This window comes from Ixodes scapularis, unplaced genomic scaffold (assembly GCF_016920785.2).
Source record: "Ixodes scapularis isolate PalLabHiFi unplaced genomic scaffold, ASM1692078v2 PGA_scaffold5__190_contigs__length_132052651, whole genome shotgun sequence".
Taxonomy (NCBI): Eukaryota; Metazoa; Arthropoda; class Arachnida; order Ixodida; family Ixodidae; genus Ixodes; species Ixodes scapularis.
In genome coordinates, this window is record NW_024609880.1 from 44,900,085 (window position 1) to 44,918,100 (window position 18,016).

Sequence of the window (18,016 nt, forward strand, 5' to 3'; positions counted from 1 at the left end):
CACCTCCTCTCGCCAAGGCGTCTTGGACATTCTTGTTGCTAACTTGGCCAGCGACGACCTTCACCTAAAGCGAGTCGACAGCTTAGGAGTTGCTTTTGAGGTTAAGTCACAAACGGTGGTTGCCACTTTTGTAAGTTCACCTTCGTTTCCCGCTTCAGAAGAGAAGTTGGGCAGAACCGGACCCCTGCCCTGGTCTGAGTTTAAGTTTGGACCCAATCTAACCGCGGCAGAGAAGGAATTTATTCAGTCCCTTCTCATGAATTTCCGAAGCTGCATCGCCGTTACAAAAGAAGAGCTGAGTTATACACCCCTCGTCCGCCATGCCATCAACACCGGTGACCACGCGCCAGTACATCAACACCCACGACGAGTCTCTATGCCCGAGAGACGGGAAATCAACGCTCAAGTTGACGATATGCTCCAAAGGGGCATAGTAACACTTTCTAACAGCCCGTGGTCGTCGCCTGTGGTGCTCGTCAAGAAAAAAGATGGCTCGACAAGGTTCTGCGTCGACTATAGAAGGATGAACAGCATCACTAAGCCCGATGTGTACCCCCTACCTCGACTTGATGATGCCCTGGATCGTCTCCATGGTTCCCACTATTTCTGGACCTTGTACCTCATCTCGGGATACTGGCAAGTTGAATTTGATCCAGATGACGCTGAAAAGTCAGCCTTCGTAACGCCTGACGGCCTGTTTCAGTTCAGACGTTTGCCGTTTGGATTGTTCAATGCACCGGTGACCTTCCAGCGTCTTATGGAAAAAGTCCTCGGCCACTTGAAATGGACCATGGCCTTGGTCTACCTCGATGACGTAATCGTGTATGCCGAGAGCTTACACAAGCATCAACATCGTCTTAGTCTTGTTTTAGGTGCCCTTTCGAAAGCTGCACTTCGTGTAAAACCATCAAAATGTTTCTTCGGATATGACGAAGTAATCTACCTCGGCCATGTCGTCAACAAAAATGGTATTCGTCCAGACCCTGCAAAGCTATTAGCTTTTGCTAATATACCCGAACCCACAACGATAAAGGAACTAAAGAGCTTTCTAGGTTTCGCGTCCTACTTTCACCGCTTTGTGGAGAACTTTTCAGTGAGGGCTTCTCCCCTGAACCGGGTCCTAAGAAAAAACGCCAAATTTGTATGGGGAGCGGAAGAAGCGGCAACCTTCGCGGACCTCAAGAGAGCTCTTCTAGAACCGCCTACGCGGGCTCATTTTGTGGATGACGCACGCACCGTCATCCACACTGACGCCAGTCGAGAAGGCTTGGGTGCTGCCCTTCTCCAACAGGAAAAAGATGGTCGAGAACGCCCCGTTGCCTACGCGAGCAGGAGGCTTAGTGAACCAGAAAGCCGGTGCCACACTTCCAAACTGGAGTGTCTCGCAGTAGTGTGGGCTGTGGAAAAGTTTGGCCCTTACCTCTACGGCCAGACATTTACAGTGGTCACCGACAACTCTGCATTGCAGTGGCCCCAATCGAAGAGCGATCTTACGCCAAAGCTTGCTCGCTGGGCAATGAAACTTGAAGAGTACAATGTTGCAATTGTTCACCGAAGCGGAAGACACCATCAAGACGCCGACTTCCTCTCCCGCAATCCCGTGGAGAATGGTTCATCAGTTTCTGTTTCAGCTCTGCTTGATTTGGAGGCAGCGCAGTCAAACGACACAGAGACTTCAACTATCGTCAGTCATCTCGGAAACACAAACAGTGACTCTTCTCGTCTTCACGGAAGACGCCTGCAACGTTTGCGAGCACGCTACCAGCTCCGTGACGGGCGTCTCTGTTATCGATCACGGCAGTCAGATTCGTGGCCGCCTGTTGTTCCCACGAGTCTGCGCCGCAACGTTATGGTCATGTGTCACGACGCTCCAACTGCTGGTCACCTTGGACAACACCGGACATTAGAAAAAATCGCTCAAAGGTTCTGGTGGGCTGGTTTGAGAGGTGACGTTCGGCGGTACGTTGCTTCATGCACCACTTACCTAATGCGCAAAACACCGCCGAACCAAAAAAGGCAGAACTTCACCAGATACCTCCCTCAACAAGTTCGTTTGAAAAAATCGGTATAGACCATCTGGGACCATTCCCAAAATCAGAAGATGGCAACAGGCACATAATTGTGGCCATAGACCACTTAACGAAGTGGGTTGAGGTACACGCAGTTCCCGACACGTCAGCGACACACCTCATCAGTTTTGTGAACAACCATCTGGTGTTGCGGCATGGGACTCCACGAATGATAATTTCTGACCGAGGAACATCGTTCATGTCTTGTGATTTCAAGGATGTCCTTAGGAACTACGGGACTCAGCATGCAGCGGCTTCACCTTACCACCTTCAAACAAACGGATTGGTAGAGCCCACTAGCCGTACTTTGAGCGATATATTAGCTGCATTCGTTAATTCATCCCACAAGAACTGGGACCAATATATTGACCCTGCTGCGTTTGCACTAAATACATCCCGTCAAGAAACAACGAGCCAATCGCCTTTCGAGCTGGTGTATGGAAGGCTTCCCACGCTTCCAGAGGAGACAGCGATGAACACAACGTGGACCCGCCGCGGGCGGGACTATGAATGCGACTTCTCTGGGCGACTACACGAAGCAAAAGAAAGAGCTCGACTCGCCATCCTTCACAAGCGGTCACATCCCACCCAGCGCCTGCGCACTGGAAGTTTTGGACCATCGTTCAATACAGGAAATCTAGTGCTTCTTCGAAGTCACCTCAGACGGCCGCAGCGATTCGAGAAATTGCTCCCAAGGTACTGCGGGCCCTTCAAAATAAGCAGGCAACACGGTCCTGTGACATATCGCCTCGAGGAATTGCGAGCGCTGCCTCAACAAGGAAGACACCGGACTCTGACAGCTCATGTCAGTCAACTCAAACTTTATGGGGCCCGCGATGACGACGTTGGTTCTGTCCGGGACGGACAGTCCCTTGGAGGGGGGCGATTGTAACGGGCGAAAGTAAAGAAGACAAACGGGGACATTAGGAGGTGGGCGAAGTACGGACAGTAGGAAAGGGCAACGGCTGGAACGCTCGTAACAATATCTATATACACATATATATATATATATATATAAACTAGCGCGTGAATAAAAGCGTGGTTCTCTGTTATTCATTCCACCGGTGACACAGATAAATTCCCGCAATTCAGTGGCCAATGTCTGATAAATCGTTTCCCCGCCCGTTTAATCAATACATGAAGGCAAGCTCCGCTTGCTGTAATATTTAACACTGTAAAGGAAAAAAAAAAAACTCCTTGCGTTTCTTTTGCTGCACAGCCGTCTATGGTCACTGACAGGTACGCAAGGCGGGTATCCACGCTTTTTGCTTCACTATTTGTTCTTCGCTGCTCTTGTCGGGTTTTAAAACATCGGTGACTCTATAGGAATCGACCTCTCTGATCTCCAGATGGGGCTCGCGAGTGACGCGACTAAAAATACGTCCGGACCTGAAAGTAAAGTACACAGTTCGCACACTTTCGTCTGCTTGCTACCGAGTGCATCAGAACCTCTCGTGATCGCGTACGACAACAGGACAAACTGGCGCCCTCTATCTATCGAGTAGAGCAGGACACACTTGTTAGTTTAAATGCCTAACTTTCTTCCGCATTCTTCTTCTTTCACCGTAGACTTGAAAAAAAAAAAAAAAGAAACGCTTGACGCTGTTACAAACGGCCACTTCTCATACATAGTACAATATTTGACCTCGCAAATACTGTAAAAATTTTCACCATAGTTAAATGCTTTTTTGACGGCAACCTCATAAATGAGGCCAGCGTACAAGTGCGTTCTCATCGTCGTTAAGTATCCCGAGCCTGCACGAGGCTACACAACGCACTCGATCGCGACGAAACGCAAGCCTGAACTAACCTTCATTGCGACATTGAACACGATGAGATTATCCAAGAAGGCCTGGCTGGGTGTCATCCCAAACTTTGTGTTTCGCTGGAAAAGCTTTCTTCTTTCCCATTATCGCCATCACTGAGCAGACCACCCTTTGCACGTGGCGAAAATTGGGTATTCAACTGCAAAGAGCAAAGCCATCGGCGTGTTTATGGTCACTGACAGTTTAAATGGACACTGCAAGGGCAAAGACTTTTTTTAAAATGGCATAAACGGGACAGGTTTTTTTTTATATTTCTTCCAGAGGAAAAAAAATCGTTCAATATTTACGCCATTAGATGGAATAAAGGCGGGGGCGTTCTAAGCCCCGCCCACAGAGCAGTTGCCCCACCCATTACTACTGGACTGGCTTGGCTGCTTGACCGAACAAGCTAAAGGGCGATTCACACACTTGCGATGTGTCCTACCAAGTGGGAGGGTTGCTATGGCAACAGCGGCATCGGCTCCAACAAAAACAAGTTTCACTCCGTTTTGTCGGAGCCCACGCAGCTGTTGCCATAGCAACCTTCCCACTCGGGCAGACTCAACGCAAGTGTATGAATCGCCCTAAACAAGCGTAGTGTCTGCCTCCCGCGTCATCCGGTGCGTTTAGTCTGGAAGTCTCTGCTAGTCGTGCGGGCAGACGAGCGGCAGCCTCCGGCATCGCCTGCTATTTTACCGCCGCCTATCATCGTCTTCCTAAGAGGTAGGAAGCCACTGGAGGCTACATGACGCCACCAGAGGAGAAGCCAAAAGTGTGGAGGGACACGACCCCAACTGTGACCAAAACCTAGAGACGCTATTGGACGAAAAGGAGAGCTCTCCTTTTCGTCCAATAGCGTTTCTTGGTTTTGGTCATTGTTGGGGGCATATCACTCCACACTTTTGGTTTCACCTCTGGTGACGTCATGTCACCTCCACGTCGTCTGCAATGCCGTGAGACGCGGACACGAAAGCTGCGCGTCGGCTTCCGTTTTCGCCTCCTTCCGTCTGCTACTCATCCGCCGTCTAAAAACTTCTGTAAACTTCCGAAGACACCACCATGAAAGCGACGTTCTAGTGTTCCATCATGCAGGACCCGCGGTCCAATAGGGAGCATTCACTGGCGGCCATAGCTGTGTGCTCAACTGCTAAGCGCGTGCTGACGGCGAGCTTCCACAATTATTTGTGCAACGTGCATTCGCAATCACCAAGATTGGCGGTCTTAGCTGCCTACTCATATGAGCTCCTTCTGAGCACTCTCTCTAAGCATCGCCCTCCAATACGGCGTTCAGTGCATACCCTTTATACGGGCGTCTGTCAGCTTCTATGGATGTGAAAAATAAGCGACCGAGAGAACCAAAAAATGAACAAAATAAATATGTTGTCCTTAAGGATTTACATTTCTTGTTATATTTTTCACATGGCATCCGCGAGCAAGGCGGGTGAGTGTCATGACGCACACTTGAAACGCCACGTAAACATATACGCTTTGGTAGGCCAGGTGCGCAGCAAAACTTCAAAGCTTGTCTTTCGTGTCGCAATGACGGGAACATATGTAGACAAATTTGACGCGTGCCGAACGTCAGATTCCCTGTAACCAAACGGCTCGCCAATTCTTGCCTGTTTAGGTATATTTTCGGTATTGAAACCGTGATCGCAATCACGACGGTTACACAATGCACAAAACAGCGGGGCCGCTTTTATGGGAAACAAGGTCTTTATTCAGCATCCACTTGTGCAAAGAAAGAAGTCGAGCCAGATCGATCAAAACAATTGATCTCGGATGCTAGGTTTAGACCAGTCCGGCTTCGAGAACAAGCACCTGCACAGTGCTTACGAAGGCGCGTACTTGCGGCAGTTGTTTGTTGCAAACTACTCCGGTTGAGGAGATATTCTTCTAAGCATGTTTGTGAACTCAAAAGCACTCGCACTCATAAAAACTGACGAGCTCAACAAGCTTTGCCCCTATTGCACTCCGCAGACGCCGGCAGCCATGTTTCTTAACGTTTCAAACCAAATCGGGAAAGCCATCTTGAAATACACATGAAAACAATATTGAACCTATCTTGATTATTAGCGTCTCAAACATAAAAAATAGCCATTAAAATACTGTCAAGGCACGGAGATACAAATTTACAACCAACCTTTCACACGTCAATCATCTCTCCAGCCAATAAAAGATGAAGGCACCTTGTAAGCACGGGGCAGTGCTTAGCTGTCTGCTACTTCCACCTTCTGCATCCAAATTGCGTCGAACGGCGTAAATATTGCGTGAAAAAAAAAATGCTTTCGGGGAAAATATATTTTTAAAATTACGTGTCCCCCCCATCGATGCCTTGTAAAACGAAATTTTTTTCCCCCTTGCAGTGTCCATTTAAAGATGAACGGAGTACCATCGGGGATAGCGAACGAACAAAGTTCATGAGCGCCGTCACCATGCACCAGGCGGTTATGTATTTAATCATTTATCCATTTATACCTCCTCAGTGGCAGGGGTGTCAATGAAGGGAGGGGGATCAGGCGTGCCAGTGCCAGGAAGGTTGATAATAGGTGGCAATAATTAAAATGCAAAGATGACTAATTTATTTATGTTTTCTGTAGAGATGTCAGGGTCTCATTAAGAATGCTTCAATGTTTTCTTCTTTTTTTTTTCAGATGCCACTGCGTTGACAAGAATGGAACGCGAATTTTCGGCACAGCCCTGCACTCCGAGGCGGACGAAATGCATTGCAGTAAGCATACCGTGCTCAAGTTATAGAGCAAGATAAACACGAAATATCAACATGTCGTAGAACTAAAAATGAAGAGAGGTCTGAAGCATGTGTTCGGCCGTGTCTAAAGAAGTACTCGGCCTTGATGAGTCGACATCAGGCTCAAGAAAGACCTTCATTCCAACCTGAAAGTGTTATTTGTAACTTCTCTAAATGTTTACCTCGATCATTCGGGGCTCTTCGAGACTTTCAAATTTTGTCACTGATTCAGACTTCAGCTTCTTTATAAAATTTTGTTTTTTTAGGAACTTCACAGCATGTTGGCTGCTGCAGTAAGGCAGCTCGCATTTTCCTCATTTTTTTTTTTTTTGTTATTTCCATGTTTGTTTGAATATGCAAGCCGACAAAACATATGAACAAAACTCTTTAACCTCGTTTACACATGTGTCGATACTATGGTCTATTTTCTTGGTCCCGGTGAAGGTTTTACACCTTGTCAATCTTCATCGTTGTTTTCGCGCCGATATTCATGGTGTTAGAAGCAGTTTGAAATTTCTCCCTAACCTTTTGACCTTGTGTTTAGATATTCTTATGTACCATCTGTTCTACGACTATGCTTAAAATTGTCCTAAATTTTATATCGTCTGCATATTTTTTTTAGCCCAACAACTTTACTCACTTTTTTCCATATCGCCTTGCATTCGTCCACGTAACTTCGGCCCCGCTCTTAGTACTGTACTTAATATTTTATCTTAAGTGAGGCCTCTTCGTTCCCGTTTCTCACCCCTCACGTAGATGTTTTTTTTTTCTTTTATATATATATATATATATATATATATATATATATATATATATATATATATATATATATATATATATATATATATATATACGATGTTGAGCTTGTTTTGAAGGGTCAGATTTTGATATATCACAAAAAGGCGCCGTGAATACTTAGACCGATCTCATTAGCCAGTTTGACTACGCCACAGCTACCGCAATGCGTCGAGGGAACTTTAGGTTTTTCTGCACGCGCAATAATCTTGCTGAAGCTCTGCGCTTCTGAAGTAGGAGACGGCACGACCCCTCGCATGCACGGCCGTCCGCCTCCGGTGGACTATAGTTATGGCGGCGTCACGCATGCGCCGAACGCTAAGTGATATCGGTCTTAGTCGAAGTATAGAGTTTGAGGGAACACGGCGTTGAACTGTAAGTCAAAAAGCGCAGGTCGTCACCGATATCCGCGACGTTTCTAATGCAGGATTGCCTTACCACCAAAACTAACTCAAACTTTACGTCGTCTGAAGCATGCCTTCGAAGGGACGCAGAAGGCAGCAGAGCTGGCGGACTGAAAAACACCGGCCCTTCCCACAAACTCTGCATGTTCGCAAGCGTTGCTTGTCATAACAAGCTATGAATCAACCCACGCGACGTTTCTAGGCTTCATCTTTATGCATTCTCAATGTCGTCGCAAGAAGTAGGTAAAAAAAAAAAACAGAAACTTAGCGATGTTTCGGAAATGCGCTTCAATTCTGAAAATTACGCTTTGGACAATATATCAAAATTCAGCTGTAAAGGTTTTGTTTGTCATTTTATTTTAATAATAATGAAGACGACCTACAAATGCAAGGGCGTCTTCGCAAAGTTTAAACGCGTTTTAAACTCTAGGATCTTCACAGCAAACTTACAAATTTGAAAAAAAAAAAAACCACGCCATATTTCGTATGCACGTCAGGTTCTTCTAAGGAATGCAGAGTTTCTGGCCTCACCACCACCTCTTGTTCATATCTCCGTGACTTTGTTCAGACTGCTCAAGGCTGCAAGCACTCAGCATGGCGGTGGCACCCGAGGGGCGACTGCGATGCACGGCCAACGGAAACCTCAGCCCCCTGCAGTGTTCGGACACTCACTGCTACTGCCTGACCCCCGACGGCCGCCTGGACGGACCGCCCATTCCCATCAAGGAACCCATCCAGAGGCTCAAATGCTGTGGGTGTTTATCTCTTACTTACTTCACCTACACGGTAAACATTTGAGAGGAAGAGGAGGAGTTGAGAGCGCGCGGTGGCATCATAGGATGCCGAGGTTTGACTGGAAGGATAGCGAATACATAGAAAAGTTAGTTTGGCCCGCTGTCTTCCTCTAATCAGAGCAAACGGGAAAGTCGTCTGTTCTTCGCACAGGTGCCGGCGTTCGAACTCCAGACGCTGGTGTTTGGTGTTCCAACGCAAGATCTTGCGCGAGAAACAGACGACGCTCTTGTTTTTTCTGATTGGAGGGAAGCGGTTGGTAGAGGAAAAAGCAGCTAAGCCTTTCCGTTGACACCCTAATCCTTCCAATCAGAGCTCGACGCTCTGAGGCCCCCGCGCGCTGTCGTCTCCCTCTCTCCCTCATTTTCCTTCCGTATAGCCACTGAAGGAATGAGAACGTCAGGCTGATTTCTGTTTTCGACGTCCGGCCTTCAGCACGCCGTGATTTGGCTGCACGCGTGCACGCTCGAGGACTGCGGTTTACGCCGAGGCGTTATCGAAGATAGGAAGCTCGCGCTGGAAGCGGGGCCAGTAAAAGACCTCCTTGCCTATCTAAGCCTGTCGGTGACTATAGCGAGTTACTCGCAGCGTTGTGAAGACGGTGGGCACGAGCCGGAGCTTTTCATGGGCATCCGCCCCAAGCTAAGCCCACTCGTATTTTTCATGTTCAATGAAATTAATATTATCAATATTATTATTGCTACTTATAGTCGAAAACTGAAGACAATAGTCAAAGGGGCACCAACGCGCCGAGAAAGTGAGGGAGAGGAGTGTACGAGAGCGCGCGGAGACGTCAGAACGCCGAGCTCCGATTGGTATGATTAGTGGGTAGACCTAAAGCTATAGCTGCCTTTATCTCCACGGCGCTCGTCGAACCCAGTAGAACGCGGAACGCCGGCGTCTGGCGTTTAGCTCTCGCATTCGAACGCGTTCAACGAGTGCAGTGAAGACAAAGGCAGCTAGATTTAGGTGTAGTCCACTAATCATTGAGATCAGAGCTCGGAGACGAGACGAGACGAGAGAGCGCGCTCTCGTCTCCTCTTCTCTCTTACATTCTCGGCGCATAGAAAAGATATCAATGTATTTACCCATGCAAAAAAAAAAAAAAAAAAAAAAAAAAAACTCTGCTTATACGTAAGATATCTCTGAACAAACTCCAAAATTTTAGCAAAACGCATTTTCTTACTCGAGAAATGAGAATTCAAGGAAACGGAGACTTTGAAACGAAGCAAAGTCATATGTTTCGTAAACAATCACACTTGCAAACACCGTCCGAGCATTCCTTACTGTGAGATTTAAATATTTCGAATTTTCAGATAATACAGCTGTATGGGAGGTGAATGCGGTAATTACATGTTCTCAACTAATTACCATAAAGTTTTATTTAAAACCCTTTAGATTCTCGAAATTATCTTATGATATCAATTAGCTCGAGGGATAATGAAAGCCATTTGCAAGATATGCCTAACTGCGTTGAGCGCAACGACAATGCCAGCGATTACAACTAAACGCGAAACCCTTGCCTCGTAGACACCAAGTGGAATTCTACTCAAGAGACAGATGGATCAGTCACGTGGCTTGTGACCGACCAATCATGAACAGAAAGCGACACAGGCGCGCACCTTTTCTCTCCACAATTGCTTCGCCTTGCTAAACCTTGCTACGGTTGCCAAGCGGTTTAAGCAAGGTTGTCCCACTCACTCATGCGTTTCATGATGCCGCGAACGCAATCGAAGCAATAGAGACTTTATAAATTTCAAACAGGGAACACCGGCGGTCGCCAGATTTTGACCATGGCCTATCGCGCGAAGCGTGTGATTGCATCTGAGTTCCCGCCGAGCGCTGACGCCGTACTCGTGTCAAATATGTTTGCAGCCAAGAACGCAACGAACGCCGACCAAGTGGTCGTGGTCAATGCATGCTCAAAATGCACCCCCCAACTCTGGCTGCCTCGGAACAGCCACGGGAGGGCACGCACTTTTGAGAAGGGTCTACAGTTTCAGCGTGTTATCATAAACAAGCAAGGCCCGCTCTTTTTCAGTCAACGCGAACTTTGGACATGCTGGGAATCCCGTGTTAACACGCTGCCTCCATGAGCGCAAGGAAGCAGTGCAGAGGTTCGGGAAGAAGCAAGGAGCGTTCATCACAGAGCTGAACCACGACCCTCCAACTTGCGACCCAGACGGCTCCTACGCACCTAGACAGTGCAAGGGGAACAAGTAAGCAGGTCATCCTGCCCCTCCCTCCGGGCTAATCATAGTTGAAGGTCCTCCATGACATTGCGGTTTTGGATAATGTTTTTCCGTGTTCGCCATTGTGCAGTGATCAACGACTTCCACGGAGAACCGAATTTCGAAATCTGTGGCACGGAAAATGAAAGCACCATCGCCGCACAGCTTGTGACATTCGGTTGTTCAGTATGTTAAATAAATTATCAAGCTTATTTGCAATATTGGATTATTTACAGAGCTCCACTAATTGGAAATAATTAACTATCCGGTTAAAAACCTTAACCTTACTTTTTTTTAGTTGGAGATCAGTTAATTGTTGAAATAATAAGCTTTGGCTAGGTGGCGCAAACCCCTGCCCAAATAAAAGTGTTCAGTAATATTCATTCATCTATCCATTCATCCCAATGTGGTCCAGTGTTCACCAATGCATGTCTAGGCAACGAGACGTTGGTATAGCTTTGATATATTGCCTTGCGCTTCTGGGAGAGATAATTACTTTGGTTCGGTAGGATTTCAATGACTAAATTGCTCGAGTTTGGCACAGCCGTTCGCTCCGCGAGTTGGAGTCGAACGCTGTTAAATTTTCTTTGCTGCATTTCACAATGAGTAGCGTGTGTGTGCACTCGGACAGAATCTAACTACGGCAGCCGCAGATTAAATCTAAACAGTAATTATCCAAGGCGTTATATTGGCTTTATTTTACCTCTTAGCATATAAATTACTCCGAAGTAAACGCCGCCAATCTGTGCTGTAATTTTCGTTTCGTGCAATTACGCCACAGTCACTCTTTCCGTTGCCCAATTCAACTATTTTATTAAAAGGGAAACCATCGGAAAAACCTGTTCCGTCCTTTTTCTCAACTTGTAGAGTGCTATTCTTGCAGGACATTTGGTTGACTATGTCTATTTAGGAATGATCTCGAAAAGCGTTCCCTATTTCTAAGTACGTCCGTGCAATCTCATGGCATTATCGCCTGGAAGCTCCTATCTGTCAGTGGAAGGGGATGGTGGCTTCGTTTCAGAGAGTCAACCCCTGTCCAACTTGTCGCGCTCTTGCTTTCTTTTCCCGCAGGTGCTACTGCGTGAGTCCCAGTGGAAAGGAGTACGACATGGAAAAGTACTCCGTGCCTCGTTACTCGAAAGAAGCGGAAGAGATGACCTGCAGTGCGTATTAACTCCTATGGAAATCACATTTTGTACTTGCACCAAGTGTGTTTTAGAATGAACAGAATGTGTTTTTTGTCCAGTCTCTCACTTCGTACGTGTCTAGTTGCGCTGTTTCAAAATGAATCTGTACCAAGTGGACCAATTTTTCATTCTGTGTCTTAGAGAAGGTTTCCAAGCCTCGAGCGTCAAAAAATGGCGTAACAAAAATATGCTAACAGGGCCAGTTGTCTTTACAAAACAATGTGCTCTTCAGCAGGAATAAATCCCCCGACTTCACACTCAGTATAATGCAGTGACATATATCTCCAGTGCAAGGGAAGTAAGTTTCTTAGGTTAGCGCAGTTATAGTGGGAATATGTGTGCTCGTATTGCCACAATAACTGACGCTCCAATGGTGGGAGGGCTCAGAACATGCTGCACTTTCTGTGTCTCCCGACCCTATTCGTGAGATTAGGGTATATTTATACTTCTTTATGATCACCGCGTACAAACACTGTGGTGGAACACAATGCATGCTTAAGGTGACCCTTTTAATTCGCGACTCCAACGGCGTGCATGTCATCTCATTTTCTCTGTTTCCCATGTTGGCCGCCATGTCGTCACAGTTTTTGGTGCTTACTTGTATGACGGTAGCTCCCTGATTCTACCTTCACGTCTTTTCCACTGGGTGGCGTGGCCTCCGCTAATTTTGTTTGCTATATAGGTGTATGTTTTTACGGTATGATAGATATAATGTGCTGCATGTCAGACAACAGAGCTTGTGTTTTCGTTTTTTTTTTTCTCTGCGAAAAAACTGTGGTTTGCAAAATTGAACGCTTTAGTAAAATGATAAAGGTACCAGAAGTAGGGTTTATCCATTTATGTTATTGTTTAGTTTCTTGTTCAGAAAAAAAATATATAACCATAATATGTGAGCCTCCATAGCGGGGAAAGTCGCTACTCGGCTTGGTAATGGGAAGAGCGAAAATGGTTAATATAATAGCAGATTACTGGGAAGGAGCCCCTCCTTCCCAGCACAGTGCAGTTACTCAAAAGCGCCGAACCCCCACAGTACTACACTGCAGCGACTGTGGGTGTTCGGCGATTTTGAGTAACTGTACTGTGCTGGGAAGAAGCTCCAATTAGCTCACCAGATTATCGAGGCAGCAATTACCGAAGGACACAATGACAACTATGTCAGCAGGCCATCTTTAACTTTCTCACTGAAGAGCATGAGTATTTGACCAAAAGGTCTCTTAAGCATCAGCAGTGGTAATCCTTTACTATATTCTTTATTTTTAATGTATTTTTTATAAATTTTACTGTTTAAATTGTTTTATGTTTTATTTATTTATTTGTTTATTTTTGTAATTGCATCTGATGTCGTCGTCTCGTTCCTAGAACGTAGAAAAAGAGGTAGTTGTTTTTTTGTGCATAGAAGAAGGCAATACAAACCATAAGTTGTGAGTAAGCGCCGAGTGAGTGTATATTTTCTACGTGTGTCTGTTTGTCAGTGTCTCTCTTGTGGTGCGGGCTGTAACGTTAATCAACATGAGCTACCAACTCGCCCAGTTAGCAGTCTTATCGGCAAATGGCGATACTAACAATGTGCCTTGACCTAAAAAAAAAGTATGTGCTTGTGACACTGAGCATTGCTTAACCACTAGACTTAACAACAAAGTTTTTTTTTTTTTTTTTTTTTTTTTGGGGGGGGGGGGGGGGGGGGGGTTCGAGCATATATTCAGTTTCGCCATTCCCCGTGCTCCCTCCGTAGTTTGCAGCAATAGGCTCTTTTCAAAAGTACGTCAAGCAACATTGGCGATCGCCATTTTTAGTGCACGAAGCGTGTGATTGGATCCGAGACGTCGCCGAGCGCTGGCGCAACTCTCGAGTCTAGCGCATGCTCAGAGTGCGTGCCCAAAACAATGGCGGAGTCAAACAATTGGCGCAGCAGCTATATATACTATATGGCGCACATTTTGAAAAAGGGTCTATTGGCTCTCTCAAGCTTATCTCAGAAACGTAGACGCACCAGATTTCTTACAGTTAAGTTCACCGCGGACGCAGAGCGTTTTTAATCATGCGTCTCGTACGGGGGAGGTCGTTTGTATATTGTTAGGGAAAGGTTTCTGGAGCAGAAGGGTCTGCGTACCGAACTCCAACGTTTCCCGGTTGGTAACCGAGTCTTATTGCGCGCAACAAGTTCAATCTCCTGATTGTATTTCGCATTTATTATTTCACGCCGGTCCTTCGTGAAATATTTTGTTTCACTAAGGAGAGATCACACTTGAAAAATGAGATAATTCAACTGTAGAATTGATACCTTCCAGTGCTCGTTTTTTCCACGTGCTGTTCAAGCATCAAACCGGCTAACCATCAATGTTGCATCGATGCTATGGAATTACTTGTTTTCACAGCCTCTGTTATACGACAATAATTAACGTTTCTTTTTTTTTTTTCTTTAATATATTACGGGCACTTTCATCATCATACGTGGTCTCCACAGCGGCAAATATCGGAACATATTCAGATGAATGAGCTGTACGTGATGGATCAAGTATGGTTTATTTATCTAATTATTTTCGATGATTTGCGTATTTTTATGTTATACATATTTTCTACAAAGTCAATTTTATTAATCATTCTGTTTGTATATTTGTGTGCATATTTGTGCGCATATTTGGATACATTGGTATAGTTTACTCTTCGCAATTTCCTCCACTAATGCGTTCTAGGCGCTTCGGGTTAAGTTAAAAGGTTAATAAATATATTCCTAATTAGACGTAATACTACCCCGAGAAACGACGACGGATACAGTTTATTAAAAGTTCTCAACATGTATCGTTTTCACCAGCTCGCTTGCACCCTGACTTTCTGTTCCTATGTTCTTGAGTTTGCCCATCTCGTTCTCGCGCAGATTGCCTTCGTGAACAGCAGCTGCTCTGGGACGCCGGGCCATCGGTTGCGTCGAGCATGCTCGTCACGACGTTCCGACTGCAACGGTGCGCCCGCAACGGCAACTATCTGCCGATGCAGTGCACCACACCGTCCTCGTGTCGCTGCGTGGACTCCGATGGCTACCAGAACTCGCCAGACGTCATGGCTTGGGAAAGGAAGCGCTTGAAATGTTACAAGGAAGAGTACGACCAGTACTTCAGAGACGAGATCGAAGACTTATGAGGGAAAGACTGACTCCGACTCCCGCCAGATCTTGACTAAAGATGGCTTCGTATCAGTTACATGAAACCAAAGGCTTCTCGTGCTAGAATACACTGCCAAGTACTGTGATGCCACGGGAGAGGTAAAAAGTGCAGGAGGATTAGCATTTAACATTTCTACTGCCATCTAAGTGTCGTCCTGATCAACATAAGGGTATCATCCTCTAGAAGCCTCTCTGTGATTTGGGGCTGCTGCTGACAGCGACGGATGTCAGTATTTATGGCGTGTTTTTACGTAAATTGTTATCACGTCCGCTGTCTCTTTTTTTTTTTTTGCTCGTTTATTAAAACTCGCACCCCAGTAGGCAATACCCTGCAATTGCCTAGACACCTGGGCCGGCCTGGCAGAAACAGCTTCTCAGCTGAGACTGGGTGAAAGGGAGCAGTGCCAAAGTCAGCGCATGAGCTGAGCGGGACTCAAACCGCGTCTCAAGACGCTCGGGTGCCCCAGTCTTTGCAGTACTTTTCTTTCATCCAGTCTCAGCTGAGACGCTGTTTTAGCAAGTTGGCATAGGTGAGGGGCTGAGTATCGGATGCCCCAATGGGGATTACAAAACCTGATACATCGCCAGTTTTAAGTCCGAATATGAGAAGAGGAAAATAGTAACGCAAACCCCGTATTCAAAAATGCGTGTGTTTGTATTTTACTCTTTTGTTTTGTTCGGTCTTCACGTTTCAAATGATATATCAAAATTTCCCCATAGAGCGCACAACCTTTTCCCTTGCCACACTCAAGTCCGCACGTTCAATAAGCCACAACAAACTAAGTAGCGTAGTGTTCTTGCAGCGTTTTTTTTTCTTCTTTGGATTGAAAGTCCTGCTGGTGCTAGTGTTTGTGATGGTGACCGTGCGCGAATCTATCATAAAGATATATTCCTTTCATAACCAAACCTTGAGAATTCTGTTGGTTTTCCAAGCCGTTTCTGACGTGCACCTCCCACGGGAGGTGCGTGTCATAAGCGGTTTGTAAGACCCAGCAAGGTGGGCAACGATCACCGGAAACTGGATGCTAGCGACTTGCGAAGACAGCACACGAGGCCTCTCTTGCGTAGACGACCCAAGCGGACACGACTGATCGACCGCCCACCATATCATTCTTATATTTAAACAAAACTAAAATGATACCTAAATTTAAAAAAAAAAAACATTGCTTTTATCTGACGTTACAGCATTTCGGGTGTGAAATAAAATTATTACAGTATCGTGGTGGCGTTCCAAGTGCGAGATGTTTGGGCATTTACGTCGTGGCGTGGTGGTGGGGGTACGACGTTGAGGTTTTACGTCCCTTAGGTTAGCCCTGCTCGAAAGTCGCTGGTATAAGCAGGAGACAAGCCCTGATGAGGGCTATTTAACGGTCTTACAAGCTTACTGCGTTGTTCGCCCCGGCATTGACCTACAGGCGGTCAATCGTTTCTGTGTCCCGAAGGAAGTCGAGCACTTCTTTGAAAGTCCTTTGACACTTCTGTCGGTGTGCGTCTGGGTAGACAATGTCGACTGATGATACTGGGTTGCCTTTGTTAATTCATAGGCTCATCACTTCTGTTTCCTTCACACGCCGGGCATGCACAAATGGTGTGGTGCACTGTCTCTTCTGCATCAAACTTTTGGCAGTTTGTAAAGGGGCATTTATTTATGTGATCACATACGTACAAGTCACAGGCAGAAGTGTGGCTTAATATTAGGACATGCACTTTCATACGTATTTTTCAGACAGTGTCATGACAGAGTCAATATCAAGTGCCAGGCGGGTACATAAGACGTTGCTACGAAATATTCGACATGTTTCCACCCCCCAACTTATGGCATGCACCGAAATAAAGCAGGAACACAAACATCTTAGTTAGCCAGAGCCCTGCACATTTACAGTATGTCAGTGGCTGTTTGCCTCCAAATGTTCTGGAACTGCAATATTGTTGCCGTACGGCCGTTCATTTGATTGACCATGTTGTCAAAAAATTAACCCAGAAAAACACTGCATTAATAGATAACCTTGCGGCATTCCTGTTATTCATACAGCATTAAAATTTCACTGACAGCTGCATGAATGACCTGTTTCTAATGTATTGCTAAAATATTAAGGCACCTCCTATCAACACCCTTGAAGTCAAGGTATGTTTCTCAGAATAACTGCTGCTGAATGGTTGTTACAAACGATGAACGCCAGAAACGTAGACAATAAAAACTATATGGCTTGAGTGTACGCTCATCAGAATCTTCATATTACACGTGAGTTTCTGCTTGGCCTGGAATGCATCTAATAAAAAAGAGTTTATTGATGCTTTTAGCCACAAAACAATTGAAATAAAAGACCCAAAGGCTCCACAAAAGGAACAACCCAGGCTTTGAACCCTAATTTCTGCGCTCTGGAAGCCAACATGAAATTTTAAAGTCACTGAAGCACTTTAACTTATGATATTAAAACAACATATCTTATGATAGGCGAAACAATCCACAGAGCCACATTTACAAAAAAGAGCAGGACCCTCACAGCCACATATTCAGCAGGTCCATAGCTAAAAGAAACTAAGTTTATACCATTTATATTCAGTGCAAAACACCTTGAACAATGCTTACTATTAGACCTTTGTAAGAAATGCATTTCTTTACTTAAGTTACTGCTCTAAACTGGTCTAGATGCTCTAATTAATACTTCATATGTTCATGTCAATCACAGTAGCAAAAGCAAGACCCAGGTACATGTTCGATTTTTTATTATTTTTTTCTAATTACGTAAATTGCTAAAACTTGAAAACATGAGACTCGCACATAATCTCGACTACGCGAAAAATTACGAAGTCTGTGCAGTTT

At 45.6% G+C, this 18,016-nt stretch overlaps 1 protein-coding gene across 2 annotated transcripts in view; it reads left to right on the plus strand.

Annotated features, from left to right (window-relative positions):
- LOC8025460 overlaps positions 1-15,236 on the plus strand; it is a 33,537-nt gene extending 18,301 nt beyond the window's left edge. For both annotated transcript variants that reach the window (XM_029983833.4, XM_029983834.4), the window contains exons 5-9: positions 6,529-6,605; positions 8,391-8,573; positions 10,656-10,833; positions 11,917-12,008; positions 14,908-15,236. In XM_029983833.4, the coding sequence (XP_029839693.3) occupies positions 6,529-6,605; positions 8,391-8,573; positions 10,656-10,833; positions 11,917-12,008; positions 14,908-15,170 (793 nt within the window). In that variant the 3' untranslated portion in view covers positions 15,171-15,236. The remainder of the gene's footprint in view (positions 1-6,528; positions 6,606-8,390; positions 8,574-10,655; positions 10,834-11,916; positions 12,009-14,907) is intronic.
- The last annotated feature ends 2,780 nt before the right edge of the window (positions 15,237-18,016 follow it).